Source organism: Rhinichthys klamathensis, unplaced genomic scaffold (genome assembly GCF_029890125.1).
Source record: "Rhinichthys klamathensis goyatoka isolate OS25496 unplaced genomic scaffold, OSU_Roscu_1.1 h1tg000084l_1, whole genome shotgun sequence".
Classification (NCBI taxonomy): Eukaryota; Metazoa; Chordata; class Actinopteri; order Cypriniformes; family Leuciscidae; genus Rhinichthys; species Rhinichthys klamathensis.
The window spans coordinates 21490-37500 of record NW_026606625.1 but is presented as its reverse complement, the minus strand read 5'-3'; the positions used below and the strand labels follow the sequence as shown (position 1 = coordinate 37500).

General features: G+C 40.0%; 1 protein-coding gene across 1 annotated transcript in view; it reads left to right on the top strand.

The window, feature by feature from the left end:
* Positions 1-8999, top strand: part of alp3 (alkaline phosphatase 3) — a 17672-nt gene extending 8673 nt beyond the window's left edge. The window contains exons 5-11 of the mRNA XM_056251542.1: positions 3331-3503; positions 4468-4608; positions 5098-5167; positions 5514-5648; positions 7116-7307; positions 8086-8202; positions 8508-8999. Coding sequence (XP_056107517.1) covers positions 3331-3503; positions 4468-4608; positions 5098-5167; positions 5514-5648; positions 7116-7307; positions 8086-8202; positions 8508-8818 — 1139 coding nt within the window. The 3' untranslated portion in view covers positions 8819-8999. The remainder of the gene's footprint in view (positions 1-3330; positions 3504-4467; positions 4609-5097; positions 5168-5513; positions 5649-7115; positions 7308-8085; positions 8203-8507) is intronic.
* Positions 9000-16011: the final 7012 nt, after the last annotated feature.

The following is a 16011-nucleotide window of genomic DNA, read 5'->3' as shown; positions in this document are numbered from 1 at the left end:
TCCACACCACAAATAAAACAATAACGCCAAAATATCCTTGTAATAACTTTCAGAACTGATTTTTTTCCAGCTAAGGAATGATAAAAATATTGATAGCCAATCAGAATCCATCCTGCTTTAAAGAGCTTGAGCATTTAAAGTGCAGAGCGAGCTTATAATACACATTATATCTTCCATTGGGGCGGCAGTGGCTCAGTGGTTCATGTTGGTTGTCTACAAACCGGAAGGTTGGTGGTTCAATCCTCGGTTCCACCTGACCAAGTGTCGAGGTGTCCATGAGCAAGACACCTAACCCCAGCTGCTCCCGACGAGCTGGATGGCGCCTTGCATGGCTGCCGTCGCCCGTCGGTGTATGAATGAGTGAGTGAATGGGTGAATGTGAGGCAAATGTAAAGCGCTTTGGTGGCCATTGGGTCTGTGAAAGCGCTATATAAATGCAGTCCATTTACCATTTACCATTCCATTGGTGTGGACACCAAGGTTAATAATTAGGAGCTAATTATTATAAGCTAATTATGAGCTTAATAATTATAAGCTAATTAGGAGGAGTTAATAATATAAGTAATATAATTAGGAGCCGAACTACACTCACCTAAAGGATTATTAGGAACACCTGTTAAATTTCTCATTAATGCAATTATCTAATCAACCAATCACATGGCAGTTGCTTCAATGCATTTAGGGGTGTGGTCCTGGTCAAGACAATCTCCTGAACTCCAAACTGAATGTCAGAATGGGAAAGAAAGGTGATTTAAGCAATTTTGAGCGTGGCATGGTTGTTGGTGCCAGACGGGCCGGTCTGAGTATTTCACAATCTGCTCAGTTACTGGGATTTTCACACACAACCATTTCTAGGGTTTACAAAGAATGGTGAGAAAAGGGAAAAACATCCAGTATGCGGCAGTCCTGTGGGCGAAAATGCCTTGTTGATGCTAGAGGTCAGAGGAGAATGGGCCGACTGATTCAAGCTGATAGAAGAGCAACTTTGACTGAAATAACCACTCGTTACAACCGAGGTATGCAGCAAAGCATTTGTGAAGCCACAACACGCACAACCTTGAGGCGGATGGGCTACAACAGCAGAAGACCCCACCGGGTACCACTCATCTCCACTACAAATAGGAAAAAGAGGCTACAATTTGCAAGAGCTCACCAAAATTGGACAGTTGAAGACTGGAAAAATGTTGCCTGGTCTGATGAGTCTCGATTTCTGTTGAGACATTCAGATGTTAGAGTCAGAATTTGGCGTAAACAGAATGAGAACATGGATCCATCATGCCTTGTTACCACTGTGCAGGCTGGTGGTGGTGGTGTAATGGTGTGGGGGATGTTTTCTTGGCACACTTTAGGCCCCTTAGTGCCAATTGGACATTGTTTAAATGCCACAGCCTACCTGAGCATTGTTTCTGACCATGTCCATCCCTTTATGGCCACCATGTACCCATCCTCTGATGGCTACTTCCAGCAGGATAATGCACCATGTCACAAAGCTCGAATCATTTCAAATTGGTTTCTTGAACATGACAATGAGTTCACTGTACTAAAATGGCCCCACAGTCACCAGATCTGAACCCAATAGAGCATCTTTGGGATGTGGTGGAACGGGAGCTTCGTGCCCTGGATGTGCATCCCACAAATCTCCATCAACTGCAAGATGCTATCCTATCAATATGGGCCAACATTTCTAAAGAATGCTTTCAGCACCTTGTTGAATCAATGCCACGTAGAATTAAGGCAGTTCTGAAGGCGAAAGGGGGTCAAACACAGTTTTAGTATGGTGTTCCTAATAATCCTTTAGGGGAGTGTATATATATATATATATATATATATAAGCAGCTATTGTATCAATAAGTGTTTTATTTTTATTATTCCTCCTCCTTCCGCTCGAGTCTATGGTCGTTTATGGGAAAATGATCAAATTTGGCACACTGATAGAGGACCGTCTGAACATTGAACTCAGCAGTTTTGGAGTCTCTGACTCTATTGCTCTAGCGCCACCTACTGTCCAAAGTTGCACTTATATTTAAGTGAACCTTTTGAACCGTAAAGGCTAGAAACGAAATAATTTTTCCCTCTGATTCCTTGGCTCAAGGAATGACAATTCAGACGACAATACAATTGTGGTGAGCAGGACGGCCGAGGGACGTGAGAGAACGTTGCGAGACCGGTGTGCTTCACAGGTGCTGCTCATTAGCAATCGCACCACCGGCCTCGCGACGTTCTCTCACGTCCCTCGGCCGTCCTGCTCACCACAACAATATTTACAATAATTTTCCGTTATGGCAAAATCGTATTAAAATCTTTTTGATGAACCAAACTGTTCTCCAATAACACCCAAACGAATTCAACAGAGTTCATCAGAATGGATGTGAGGCTATATCTCCACAAAGCTTTAGTGTAATGTGACGAATCGTGTTATATGTCATCACAAGCGTGATCTGAGGATGTTTGCAGCGTTTCAGCACAGCGCCACCTACTGGTCAGGAGATGTGAAACTTTTCGCTTATATTTTTCGGTATTTTTGCTTTTTAACTGCTGAACAGTTTGCCTAAAAATCATAAAACTGGTCTCTTTTGCTTTAGTCCTACATACAGAGTCGAATGATACCCAATTTGACTGTGTTGGGCATCGGCCATTGTGAATTTAGTTGTAAAATGCTGTGCCACAATTTATGATGAAATTTCCAAAAATGCTAATAACATTTGATTAATTTTGCCTATTCTAATGAAACTGAATAGATTCTCTGAGTCATAAAGAGAACAGTGATGTAAATTTTGGCATATTTTGTCGAAATCGCTGTCCACTATTTTGAATTTCTTTGAAAACCTACTTTTTCAAACACCTCCTAGACCGTTTGTCCGACTAAATTGGCACAGATCATCTTCAGATCATGCTGGCAAAAAGATATAAAACTTTTTTTGATTGACCAAACAACAAACAAACAAACAAGCAAACTGATTCTAAGGCAATTCTAACTCTGCAAGGCTTTGGTATATTGACACTTTGTATGTATCATTGTCACCTCACACTGACCACAAAAGCAATTTCATAACAGCGGCACCAAAAAATAGCAATTCAATCATATTAGTAGTGATTATATTAGTTTTCTCAGCCATTTTGCCTAAAAAAAATCTAAAAATGTCTTTCATTACTCATTGTTGCAGTTAATCTGAAGCTCCAGCCATGTTTGCATAACTCATCATGTGGTTTTTGTGTGTGTGTTTGGCCCATTAATTGCTGCTTGCAGCTATATTTATCACTATAGTTATCGTCCTTGGTGTGAACGGGCCTTAAATCTGAGCTGAGCGATGTGTGTGTGTGTGTCTTTAGGGAAGTCTGTGGGTATAGTGACGACCACCCGTGTTCAGCACGCCACTCCTGCTGCTTCATACGCTCACAGCGCTAGCAGAACCTGGTACAGCGACTCCGACCTGCCGACTTCTGCCGTCACCGGAGGGTGTGTGGACATCGCCTCACAGATGCTCACAAACACTGATATAGATGTGAGTGTGTGTGTGTGTGAGGGAGAGGAGCGTTCATGAAATGTCATTATTGCTGTTATTGTTTAGATCACATGTAAACAGAGCCTGAAAAACTCCAGAGCAAAACCGATGATTGTGTGCAGGAAGATATTCATCCATCCATCCATATCCATCCATCCTTTTCCGTTCATCCATATCCATCCATCCTTATCCATTCATCTATTCATTCATAATCATCCCTCCATATCCATTCATCGATCCATCCATATCCATCAATCTATCCATTCATCTATCCATCCATATCCATCCATCCTTATCCGTTCATCTATCCATCCATATCCATCCATCCTTATCCATTAATCTATTCATTCATAATCATCCCTCCATATCCATTCATCTACCCATCCATATCCATCAATCTATCCATTCATCTATCCATCCATATCCATCCATCCTTATCCGTTAATCTATCCATCCATATCCATCCATCCTTAACCGTTCATCTATTTATCCATATCCATCAATCCATATCCATTCATCAATCCATCCATATTAATCCATCCATATCCAATTCATCTATCCATCCCTATTCATTCATCCATATTCATCAATCCATATCCATTCATCTATCCATCCATATTCATCCATCATATTCATTCATCTATCCATCCATATTCATCCATCCATATTCATTTATCTATCTATCTATCCATATTCATCCATCATCCATACATCTATCTATCCATATTCATCCATATTCATCCATCCATCCATATCCATCCATCCATCCATATTCATCTATCTATCCATATCCATCCATCATCCATATACATCTATCTATCCATATTTATTCATCCATCCATATCTATTCATTCATCCATTCATCCATATCCATCCATCCATCCATATTTGTTGTAATTGATCAGATCACATGAAACCGGAGCCTGTATCATAAACTCCAGAGTAAACCGATGAGTGTGTGCAGGTGATCATCGGAGGAGGTCGGAAGTACATGACGCCTAAAGGGTTTCCCGACCCGGAGTATCCCGCAGACCTGAGCGCACAGGGACAGAGAAAAGACAACAGAAGCCTCATCGATGAGTGGCTGAGCATGAAGGAGGGAAAGGTAAAGAGAGAGAGAGGAGCAGAGGAGCGTTCACAACACATTTGACTTCATTTTGTGAAATATCTTCAGGAGAAACATGACATTTAGCAAGTGAGAAACACAGAAGGTAGGACTTGACTGGATGGATTTTAGAAGTGCAATGCGCAATATGGGGGAATAAGTCCCGCCTTCTAAATAAAAGAGCCAATCGCCAATTGTTAAAGTCATCACATGTTCTAAAACACGCGCTAATGACTGCAAATGCGCTGGTCCAGCCAGAAAAGGACAGTTTTTTGGCATGATTTGAGCATTTAGAAACAATATTTATGAGTTATTGTCAGACAACAGTCAAACTTGGTAAACAGCTTTGGAGAATGTGATGTTTCCCCATTCAGAGAGAGAGAGGCGTCACTTGCATGACTGAATTAGCTGTGCGAGTGGCGTTTCAAAGATGGCCGCCGACTGAAATGACTGCCTCTAATGGGACTTTGCCTTGGCGTGTTTGTGCAGGTTGCGAGATACGTGTGGAATAAAAGAGACTTTGACGCCGTGGATCCTGAAAAGACCGATTATCTGATGGGTACGAGTCCTTCATTCAGACCACAGACACATGATCCCGAAGGGTTTGAGTTTCTGAACCCGAGCAACTGAGATTATGAGCTTTATACCAGTCTAATTGTAGTATTATTTATACGCTATTATAGATACTAATTTTTTTAATTATCTTGAATTATATTTTACCCATTTGTATTATTTGATTTCAGCTTTATTTCAATTAAATTAACCCTAACTATAAAGTTTTTTAATAGTTTTAGTTATAATTAACAGTAATAATCCTGCTTCTTGTTGCCATGAGTTTCAAGGTCTTCAGATCCATGAAAAATGTGAATGAGAAATAGTAAATGTCGCCCTCTCTGTCTCTCTAGCCCTCTTTGAGCCTGGTGATCTGAGGTTTGATGTGGAGAGAGACCCCAGCATGGATCCCTCCATCTCAGAGACCACAGAGAAAGCCATTCAGATCCTGAAGAAAAATCCCAAAGGATTCTTCCTGCTGGTAGAAGGTCATCAACTGACAAACACCCAATCCATCAAACGATAACCAATCAATGAAACCAAAAACAAACCAATCATCCATCCGTCCATATTCATTCATCAATCAATAATCATCCATCCATCCATATTTATACATTCATACATCCATATTTATACATCCATCATGCATATTTATACATCCAACCATATTCATACATCCATCTATCCATATTCATACATTCATCCTTCCATCCATATTCATACATCCATATTTATCCATCCATCCTTCCATATCCATCCATCCATATTCATACATCCAATCATATTCATACATCCATCTATCCATATTCATCCATCCTTCCATATCCATCCATATTTATCTATCCATTTCCATCCATCCATATTCATTTATCCGACCATATTCATATATCCATCCATCCATATTCATCCATCAATCAATAATCATCCATCCATATTCATCCATTCATCCATCCATATTTATACATCCACCCATCCATATTCATCTATCCATCCATATTAATCTATCCATCCATATTCATCCATCCGACCATATTCATCCATCCATCCATATTCATATATCCATCCATCCATATTCATCCATCCATATTCATCATCCATCCATATTCATCCATCCATATTCATACCTTCATCCATCCATATTCATACCTTCATCCATCCATATTTATACATCCACCCATCCATATTTATCCATCCATCCATATTCATACCTTCATCCATCCATATTTATACATCCACCCATCCATATTTATCCATCCATCCATCCTTCCAAATCCATCCATGCATATTCATCCATCCAACCATATTCATACGTCCATCTATCCATATTCATCCATCCATCCATATTCATACATCCATATTTATCCATCAATCCTTCCACATCCATCCATGCATATTCATCCATCCATCCATCCATCCATCCATCAATCCATATCCATCCATTCATATTCATCCATCCACCCATCCATATTTATCCATCCATCCTTCTACATCCATCCATCCATATTCATCCATCCATCCAAACATATTCATACATCCATCTATCCATAAACATCCATTCATCCATCCATCCATCCATATTCATACATTCATCCATTCATCCATCCATATTCATACATCCATATTTATCCATCCATCCATCCTTCCACATCCATCCATGCATATTCATCCCTCCATCTATCCATATTCATTCATCCATCAATCAATCCATCCATTCATTCATATTCATCCATCCACCCATCCATATTTAATCATCCATCCTTCCACATCCATCCATGTATATTCATTCATCCATCCATATCCATCCTTATACATCCATCCAAGTAAAATAATCTGAACGGATTTTGATCAAATCTTAAAAATGGGGTGTTAGGAAGCTTTTTGAACGATTGAGCCCAGTTGTAATACCTGTAATTTGGCATTGATCAATCAGGTTTGGTCTTCGTGTGGTTCCACAGGTGGCCGTATTGATCAGGGACACCACGACAGTCGCGCCGCCATGGCTCTGCATGAGGCGGTGGCTCTCGATGAGGCTGTAGCTCGCGGACTGGAGCTGACCAATGAGGAGGAGACTTTAACAGTCGTCACGGCTGACCACTCCCACGCGTTCACCTTTAACGGCTACCCGTTCAGAGGGAACAGCATTCTGGGTATGTTTCTGTTCGTGTGCGCATCTGAGGCCATGAAAACGCATCTTTTCTCTCCGTTTTGTCCTTCCATCCACACTGAGACGGCGTTTTTATTAATGAAAACTAACCTTTTTGTAACCGCTCTCCAAAGTGGATAAATTTGAAACTTGTGTTGTAGTGTGACTGTCAAAACGGAGGTATTTAAAAACAATGACCTAAGTTTAGTCATGTGACACGTATTTTACCAATAGATATTCATGTTTATAGTGGTATTGTGCCTGTTATGTGCTGTTCACTTTCACACTGTTGCTAAAATGTTACTTCACACACTCTTCACATCACAGTCCTGCAAAGATGACAGAATTCACTCACATCTGCTGTCCGGCGGCGAAACATGAGAGACGTTTCGTTTTAGACCAAACGTGTAATAGTGAGTGTGTGCGATCTGGACACATCCGTGAATGCTGAGATATTCTGCTAAATAAAAGATCCTGTCAGAAGAATTGCACGATAACTTTATTATTCATTGTTCCGTCTGTATCATCTCCGGTTTCACGCATGCGCAGTAAAGGTGAATTTAGTGTTTTCAGGCGATTTCCAAACGTTTCTCATCCACACTGAAACGCTAGTGTGGACGGAGAGCGCTTTTAAACGAAAACGCCGGTTTCAAATGTACCCGGATTATTTAGACGTAGCCTCAGATTGATCGTATTTATGGGCGTTGTGGCACAAAAATTGTGTTACGGGTCTCCTAATGGTTCCAATAATCCTCACTCGTCAATCATCTGTTGTTTCTCAGGTAAATCTCCAATCTTTGCCTCAGACTTTTTACCCTACACGACTCTAATGTACGGAAACGGACCAGGACACAAAATCGTTGACAACAAGCGTCCAGACCTCCGCGGCGTCGACACCGGTAAGAAAATCAGCACAAACAAGTATTCATTACTTCAATGAGCTCATTGTTTCTGCCTTAAATTGTTAAATCAATACTTTTTCGCTAACTGTGATTTTGTACATGTACATTTCTGAAACACATAACTTAAACAGTTTCCTCTGATAACAGACTCTAAATTGTAATGTGGACTCATGCTTTGTCTGTAAAGCTGCTTTGAAATGATGTGTATTGTGAAAAACGCTATACAAATAAATGTGAATTGACCTTAGCTCTCTGAAAACACTGATCTTGTTGTGAGTATTTATTCTGGTTCTCTGTCTCAGCCGATAAGGATTACGTTCAGCAGTCGGCCGTCCCGCTGGAGACTGAGACCCACGGCGGGGAAGATGTGGCGCTGTTGGCCCGCGGCCCCATGGCTCATCTCTTCCAGGGCGTTTATGAGCAGAACTACATCGCTCACGCCATGGCTTACGCGGCCTGCGTCGGGGCCAATCAGCAACACTGCGCTGCGACCGCCGAGCCTGATGGGATTCCCTACACATCCACCGACCCGGGAAGCTCCGCCCCCGACACGCCCCTCTGCGCCATGACGACGGTGATCCTGAGCGTGTTAATGAGTGTGTTACTGCACTGAGAGAGACACAGCAGCAGATATTCACCTAACAATCATAATTAGAGAATGTGAAATAAACCCGTAAGGCAAAACACTACATGGAAAAACCTATTTTTCTTATGCACTGGTGAGTTTTGAGCTTTATTTTGCTTCCATACCTTGTGAGACTAGTGGAAATAAAACATTCAAAACACTCTTTAAAGACCCACTGAAGTGCCTTGGAACAGCAGCTTTGTTTGATGTGTTGACCAAGCTAAGGCGGGACATATTGATACTAAAAGCTAAAAAACGTACATTTTGATGTTAGGTGGCCAAGTGTTTATTTTATTACTTTATCTGCTTGCGTCTGTAAAGCCTTTTCACCAGGGGCGTAGCCAGTATTGGGCCAGGGCGGCACTGGCCCGCCCACATTACTCACTGGCCCGCCCAGGCAAGTTTGATAAAAATACATTTTTAGTTTATTTTTATTCAAATGTACCGTATTTAAGAAAATATATTAATATATACCTGATTTATTGTTGACTGCTGTGTGTGTTTAATTCGTTTTCCGAATAAAATGGAACTGTCGAATCAAGTTGTAGAAAGCCTCTCTCCGGAACGTTATTGGTTGCTATGGTTGCTGGGGGTTCCGACAGGAAAACTCTCAGCGGCGTCGGCGCCACAATAATGGCTACACAACTTTCTTTAATGTGCTATTTGAAAAAAGCAAGAGTTGAGGAAGAAGACACGCCACTGCCTTCATCTTCCGAGTCCACCCAGCCCAGTTCTTCCGACTCATTACCCCAGGAGAAGGCTAGTCAGGTGCTGGTGGCGGCTGCTTCTTGCTCCCTCTCTCCCGATCAGCCTGACGTGGGTTTACCCGCCGATCTAACTGCGATATTATTATTTTAGCTTACTTTATTTTCGGGTGAACTGTCTTTGCACTGCTGACTAGCCTGAATAAAATAGACAGGTTATTGTCTACACTGGTTTGTCCAGCCTTTATTAAGCTCTGTTGGTTGAACATGATGATTTGCCGAATATAAAGGTGTAACTGTTTTTGCAGTTTGTCTATTAATTTTTCTACTCTCTAAGGTTAATTATTACTGAAGTCATTTTTTTCTATGAAAAACTATAGGCCCACTCACATTTTCACTGGCCCACCCAAAATACAATTTCTGCCTACGCCACTGCTTTTCACTCAGTAGAAAAGATTATCAGGAGTTTCGTTCAGTGCTGACTTTAAATTTAATAAATAAAATATTGTATTTAATCATTAACGATATTAAAAATCCATCCTAGCTAACAGGGAAAGTTATTCGAACGTTCTGGCAAAGTTACGAAGAAACGTTCTTCAAGTAACGTTTATAGAATAATCGTTCAAAGTTCTTCGGTCTTTAATAATGCTCTCAAAACATTAGAACTAATACATCATTAATATTGGACATACATTTTTTCAAATGTTACATTTTTCAGAACGGAAGTAACATTCACATAATGTTTGCAAAATTCTAAAATGGAATGTTGCCTTAACGTTCACATAACCGAGGGAAAACGTTAACATCAAAAACGGACATTTTGAATGTTCAAAAAATATTCTTAGAAACATGTTTTTGTTAGTTGGGATGTATGTATTATTAAAAGTTATGTATTCCTGAATTAAACAGAATTTTGAGTGAGAGATAAATAGGATGGGACTTGATTGATCCTATATAGATTAATATTATTTCTCCACATCTACGTTTGTTGGCTATGCACTGATGAATCATTAAATTAATTGTGAAATTAATCAGAGGACATTTTATTGATTTATGTTGAATCGTAACTTTAAACTGAATCTGTGTGTTATTGATGAAAACATACTGACGTCATCTCAGGTAGAGTCTCTCTGATCGGTGTGGATAATTAAGATTTGATGTCATTATCACACACACACGCTTATAAATAATAAATCACAGCCAAAGACTGGTTATTTTTAGCAGACCGTGAGTCATTAATGTAACAGTTAGAACATCTGCTACTTCTCATCAAACCTGAGACTGAGTGTGTCTGTCTTGGTTAAGCGTGTTACGGTGCGTTTGCACGCATTTGTTACAGAGAAACAACAGCAGATGAAGCGCTGCTTTCCAGAAGCACACACACACACACACACGTCCTCGTGGTTTTCCTGAGGCAGAAACCCTCTCTCTGTTCCCAGCTAACAAATATGTTCTACAACATTTGCAATGTTTCTAAAACGTTCAAATGTTTTATTGTGATTCGAGCGTTGTTTAAAATGTTCATCTGCTAGCAGGGGCGTCACTAGGATTTTCATTTTAGGGGGGCTAAGCCCCCAATATGATTTAAAAAAATATATAAAAAAGGTAACACTTTAGTTTAGGATCTAAAGATCACTATTAACCATTTTCATTACGATGCAAAGGCACGGTTTTATGGTCCCAAATGTGAGGTAGGGCAAATAGGGGGGTTCGGGGTCTCCCCGCGAAAATTTTGATTTCTCTGATCTACATATGTGGATTTTAAGATGTTCTGAAGGCCAAAAAACTTGGATAGTGGGCAGCTGATTATTTTTCTCTCCTCATCAGCATCACACTCTTTTTCTCTTTGTTTTTATCTTGCCCAGCTGAGCTTTGACTGATATAGGCTTTATATTTTTGTCTGTCAGTGAAGAAAGTAAACATAGGGTCAACTTATAGGTTGATTTTGCCTATGAATCATTTTCTCAGACACGTTTATTTACTGAAAGCTACTAAAGGTAATTAAGTTTATTAAATGCATTCACAATATGTAGGCTACACATTTATTATTGATCTAATGCCTAATACAGGGCCGTAGACAGGGCTTTATAATCACAGAGGTCCTAAATTTGAGGTTGGTAGGGGGTTCAAATTTTTTATTTCTCTGATATGTGCATTTCAAGACGTTTGAAGACCAAAAAAAAGGATAAGAAATAGCTTTAAAACCATGTCAGTGGGCAGATTATTTGTCAATACCTGCTCTCTTCTCATCTCCATCACTCTTTCTTTTTTTCTCAGTCTCTTCATCCCTTTCTCTTCCCCTCCTAAAGCTGAGCTTTTTTAATTTACTAAAGGCTACAATTTGTATTATATTCTCAATATGTACACATTCATTATTAATCTTGTGCCTAACATGATGAAAACGGCTTTGTTAATGTTTCTGTAAACTAATTATTACATAACATGAGTCACGTTACATAGGCCTATTTTCAGTTCAAAATGGCGAAATTAGACAAAACTATATTACCATAGTTTGCCTGATTATTTTTTGTCATTCGTTTAACATTTATGACCTAAAAAAGTAAAATATGAAATGTTAAGTTTAGCTACTTACATCTCAGCAGCGTCTGTGAACATAAAGCCTGCCTACTTTGATTTGATTGGTCATCTCAAATATTCTGACATTGACGAGCAGTGACAGACCAATGAGGCTCAGATGAACACACACATGAACACACACACACCAGAGATGCTCACAAGTCTCTGAGCTAGAGTCCAAGTCAAGTCTCAAGTCTCTGAGCTAGAGTCCAAGTCAAGTCTCAAGTCTCTGAGCTAGAGTCCAAGTCAAGTCTCAAGTCTCTTGTGGTTATAAGTGTTGCATCACGTACAGCGACCCATCCAGGTTGCTTAGAACACTGCATAGCTTTATATAAGGAATTCAAAGCATGTAATATGTTAGGTTACACTTTATTTCGATAGTCCACTTTAGACATTCAACTAACCATGTACATTTTCAACTACATGTCAACTAACTCTCATTAGAGTATTCGTAGACTGTAGTAGACTGTCAGGTTATGATGTGGGTTCGGATTTGGAGAACAAGTTGACTTGTAGTTGCCAAGTTACTTATAGTCAGTAGAATATCTGTTGGGGAACCAACAAAATTAGAAATTATAATATATAATTGGCAGATATTAAGCCTACTAATACTCTAATGAGATTTAGTTGACATGCAGCTGGAAAGTTACTTATAGTTAGTAGAATGTATAAAGTGGACTATCAAAATAAAGTGGTACGGTATGTTATTATGACTCCTTTATCTATTAGCATACAGTATCAGCTTTGATTTTGGTATATAATCAGTAAACAGGCTATTGCAACATGACAAAAACACCAAGAATGCTTTACCTTTAGTTAATTTCTTTATTTTGCCTTGTAGCTTGAACATACCAAGACATAAGACCAAATATAGAAAATGATATAACTCACAATACTAAAATTGACACACTCCTATTTAGTGCAAAACATCAGTGTAGCTAAATGCAAATAAACTATTGCGTCCAAATGAAATTAACACTACAGTGCACTTCCAAAACATTCAAATGCTCAAAATCTTTAGTGTAAATGTGAAGCAACTGATCAACTTATGGCATGTAACTTAAGAACAAAATGTTTAGAAATAAAATCCAAAGGGTGAGATCAGACTGGTTAACCTTCTCTTCTCTTAACACACTAGGTATGGGCCACAAAACATTTCTAGCTTCTTCTGGCTGCACTGCCTATGCAACTAATCATAGCTTATATACTGTAAGTCAACACATCCCAGACTCTCAAACCAGTGTAACGTTATAACTAAATGAAACTGTAACGTTACATAAACAACAATAATCCTGTAACCTGTTTGTAGACAACGGGCAGCCAGCGGCACGTAAATGATTAACGTTACGTTAATCGACCACCACAAGTTTGGCAATTAAACAAACGCTCATTCATATTTCATAAGGAAGACAATCGGAGTTAACCTCCCGTAACGTTAGGTAGCTAAAGCAATAAGCAAGCTAACGGTAGATGGTCAATGCTGAGCTAAACATGTTTACTCACCTATCAAGGTGCGTTTTCAGATGCCTGATAAAATTAGATGTAGTTGAGCCAGAATCTTTTATCGTGATACTGCATATTTTGCATTGAGCGCTTCTTTTGAGCGCGTCTTGTTTGAAGTTTTTGAACCCAAAGCTAACGATGAATGGCACAGCGACGGCCAGTGCAGTCGAACTTTTTGTTTGTTTTCCTCTCATGTGCGGTCGCGCGCGCGCTGCCAGCAATAGGCCACGTAGTACGTGGTTACGTAGGCAGGCTGTAACGGAGGGAGGGGGATAACAGCGAGCTCATCAGACGTTTCCTAAAAATAAACATTGTTCACGAGTCCCGCAGCTCGAGTCCGAGTCGAGTCTGAAGTCTTTCGAGGACGAGTCTCAAGTCGAGTCTGAAGTCACTGTGTGTGGGACTTAAGTCGCACTCGTCTCAAACTCGAGTCCCCATCTCTGACACACACACACACACACACACACACCCTGTCCTCTGTTTCTGACGTGCTCTCTGCTCGGCGCCGCTGCGGATTGAAGATGAAGAACGCGCTGAATCTGATTATAACAAGACTGAAGCAAACACGAATTTGTGTAGCCTAATCGCACATTTTTAGGGGGGCTAGGCAGAAGTTTAGGGGGGCTGAAGCCCCCCTAAAAAGGGCCTAGTGACGCCCCTGTCTGCTAGACTATACAAATAACATCATACGAACGTTCCAAAAAACGTGGTTCTCCGAATGTTTTCTCTCAGCATCATATCAAACAACAATGTTATAAGAACGTTATATATTCTAAACGTTCTAAAGTTTTAAAGGACGTTTAGTCTCAACCTTTACATAGCGTTACTCTGTTAACTGGGTAGTGAACTGCCAAAATAGACAGCATTTTATCATATCACATACGTAGGCTACGATCCTGCTGTTCTTAAAGTAGGCGGTAATTATGCAGATATCAATAAATTATAAATATATATGCATATGTAAGAGTGTTATATGATGCAGATGGTTAGTGCAAATAAGTAACAGGCCTATAGGCCGATGCTCTGCGTGTGATGGAGGTAGAAATGATTGTCAGTGCAAAAGAAGATATACACAGCACTGATTTATAATGTCACATTTGGAAAAAAAGCTTTATTGCCTTGTACTTAGATTTGTTAATCGTTACAGTAACGCAACGCACGTTACTATATTTACCGCAAAACTGCGCGCTTGTAGCCTACTTGTGCACGTGTTTGCGAACTTGCATATTGTAATTCTGACATTAATGTTCTTTGTGAGGAATCTGGTGAGCTCAGTGAAAATGTTACTATTTTTACACAATATTTGTGCGTGCTGTGTATTTTTATGCTTACACTCTAAAAAATGCTGGGTTGTTTCAACCCAAATTTGGGTCAAATATGGACAAACCCAAATGTTGGGTTAAAAATGCAATTAAAAAATGTACAGTTGAAAGTGAAAGTTGAAGTTGGGTTGAAATTTGAAATGACATTTTTAACCCAACATTTAGGTTTGTCCATATTTGACCCAAATTTGGGTTAAAACAACCCAGCATTGTTTAGAGTGTATTAGTCTAGTGTTTAAAATAGGTGTAAGCTCCATTGCAGTTAATATGATGCTCATTAGACAGCATTGCTAACTCTATTTCTCTCTGTGGCATTGAGCTGCATGCAGGAGGTGAAGAGACTGAGCTGACCTACAGGTGGCGCTGTAACACAGCACACTGTTGCATTGCAGAGAGAGAGAGAGAGAGAGAGAGAGAGAGAGAGAGAGAGAGAGAGAGAGAGAGAGAGAGAGAGAGAGAGAGAGAGAGAGAGAGAGAGAGAGAGAGAGAGAACACGCAGAAAGCATCAAAGAGAATAAAAGCGTGTAATCATTGAAACGTTACTGGTCTACAGAGGGAACATGTTGCGACAGATTTTCTCTGCTGCATTTGTAGGCTACTTTATATACAGTAGGCCTACATCGCTCACGTGACCAATCAGATGCTGATTTACATCTTCAGAAAAGCTCGTCTAAAGGAAATAAGTATATTTAGCTAATGCATTTAGCCTACTAATGTTAACCCTATTGTAAAGTGTTAGCATTTCTTCTGATTTTGGGGTGTCGTGGTGTTTTGTTTGTCCAGTCTTTGAGCGTTTCTGGCCTGTAAAAGCATCAGTGACTGATCTGATACGACAGGACTAAAATCTGAGCGTCCACTACACGTGAAAGTTCATTCTGTTACCGTCCTCTCAGACACACGAGTGTGTGTGTGTGTGTGTGTTTGTAACTGAGAAACTTTCCCTCTGTCACTGGCCTGGTCTTCAGCTCTCAGATTTCTGGATTGGTTTCTCCGTGTCGGACTTACAGCCAAACTTCACCTGATGCACGTCACGATGACGTCAGATACTAACAAACACTTACTCGTATTAAAACAA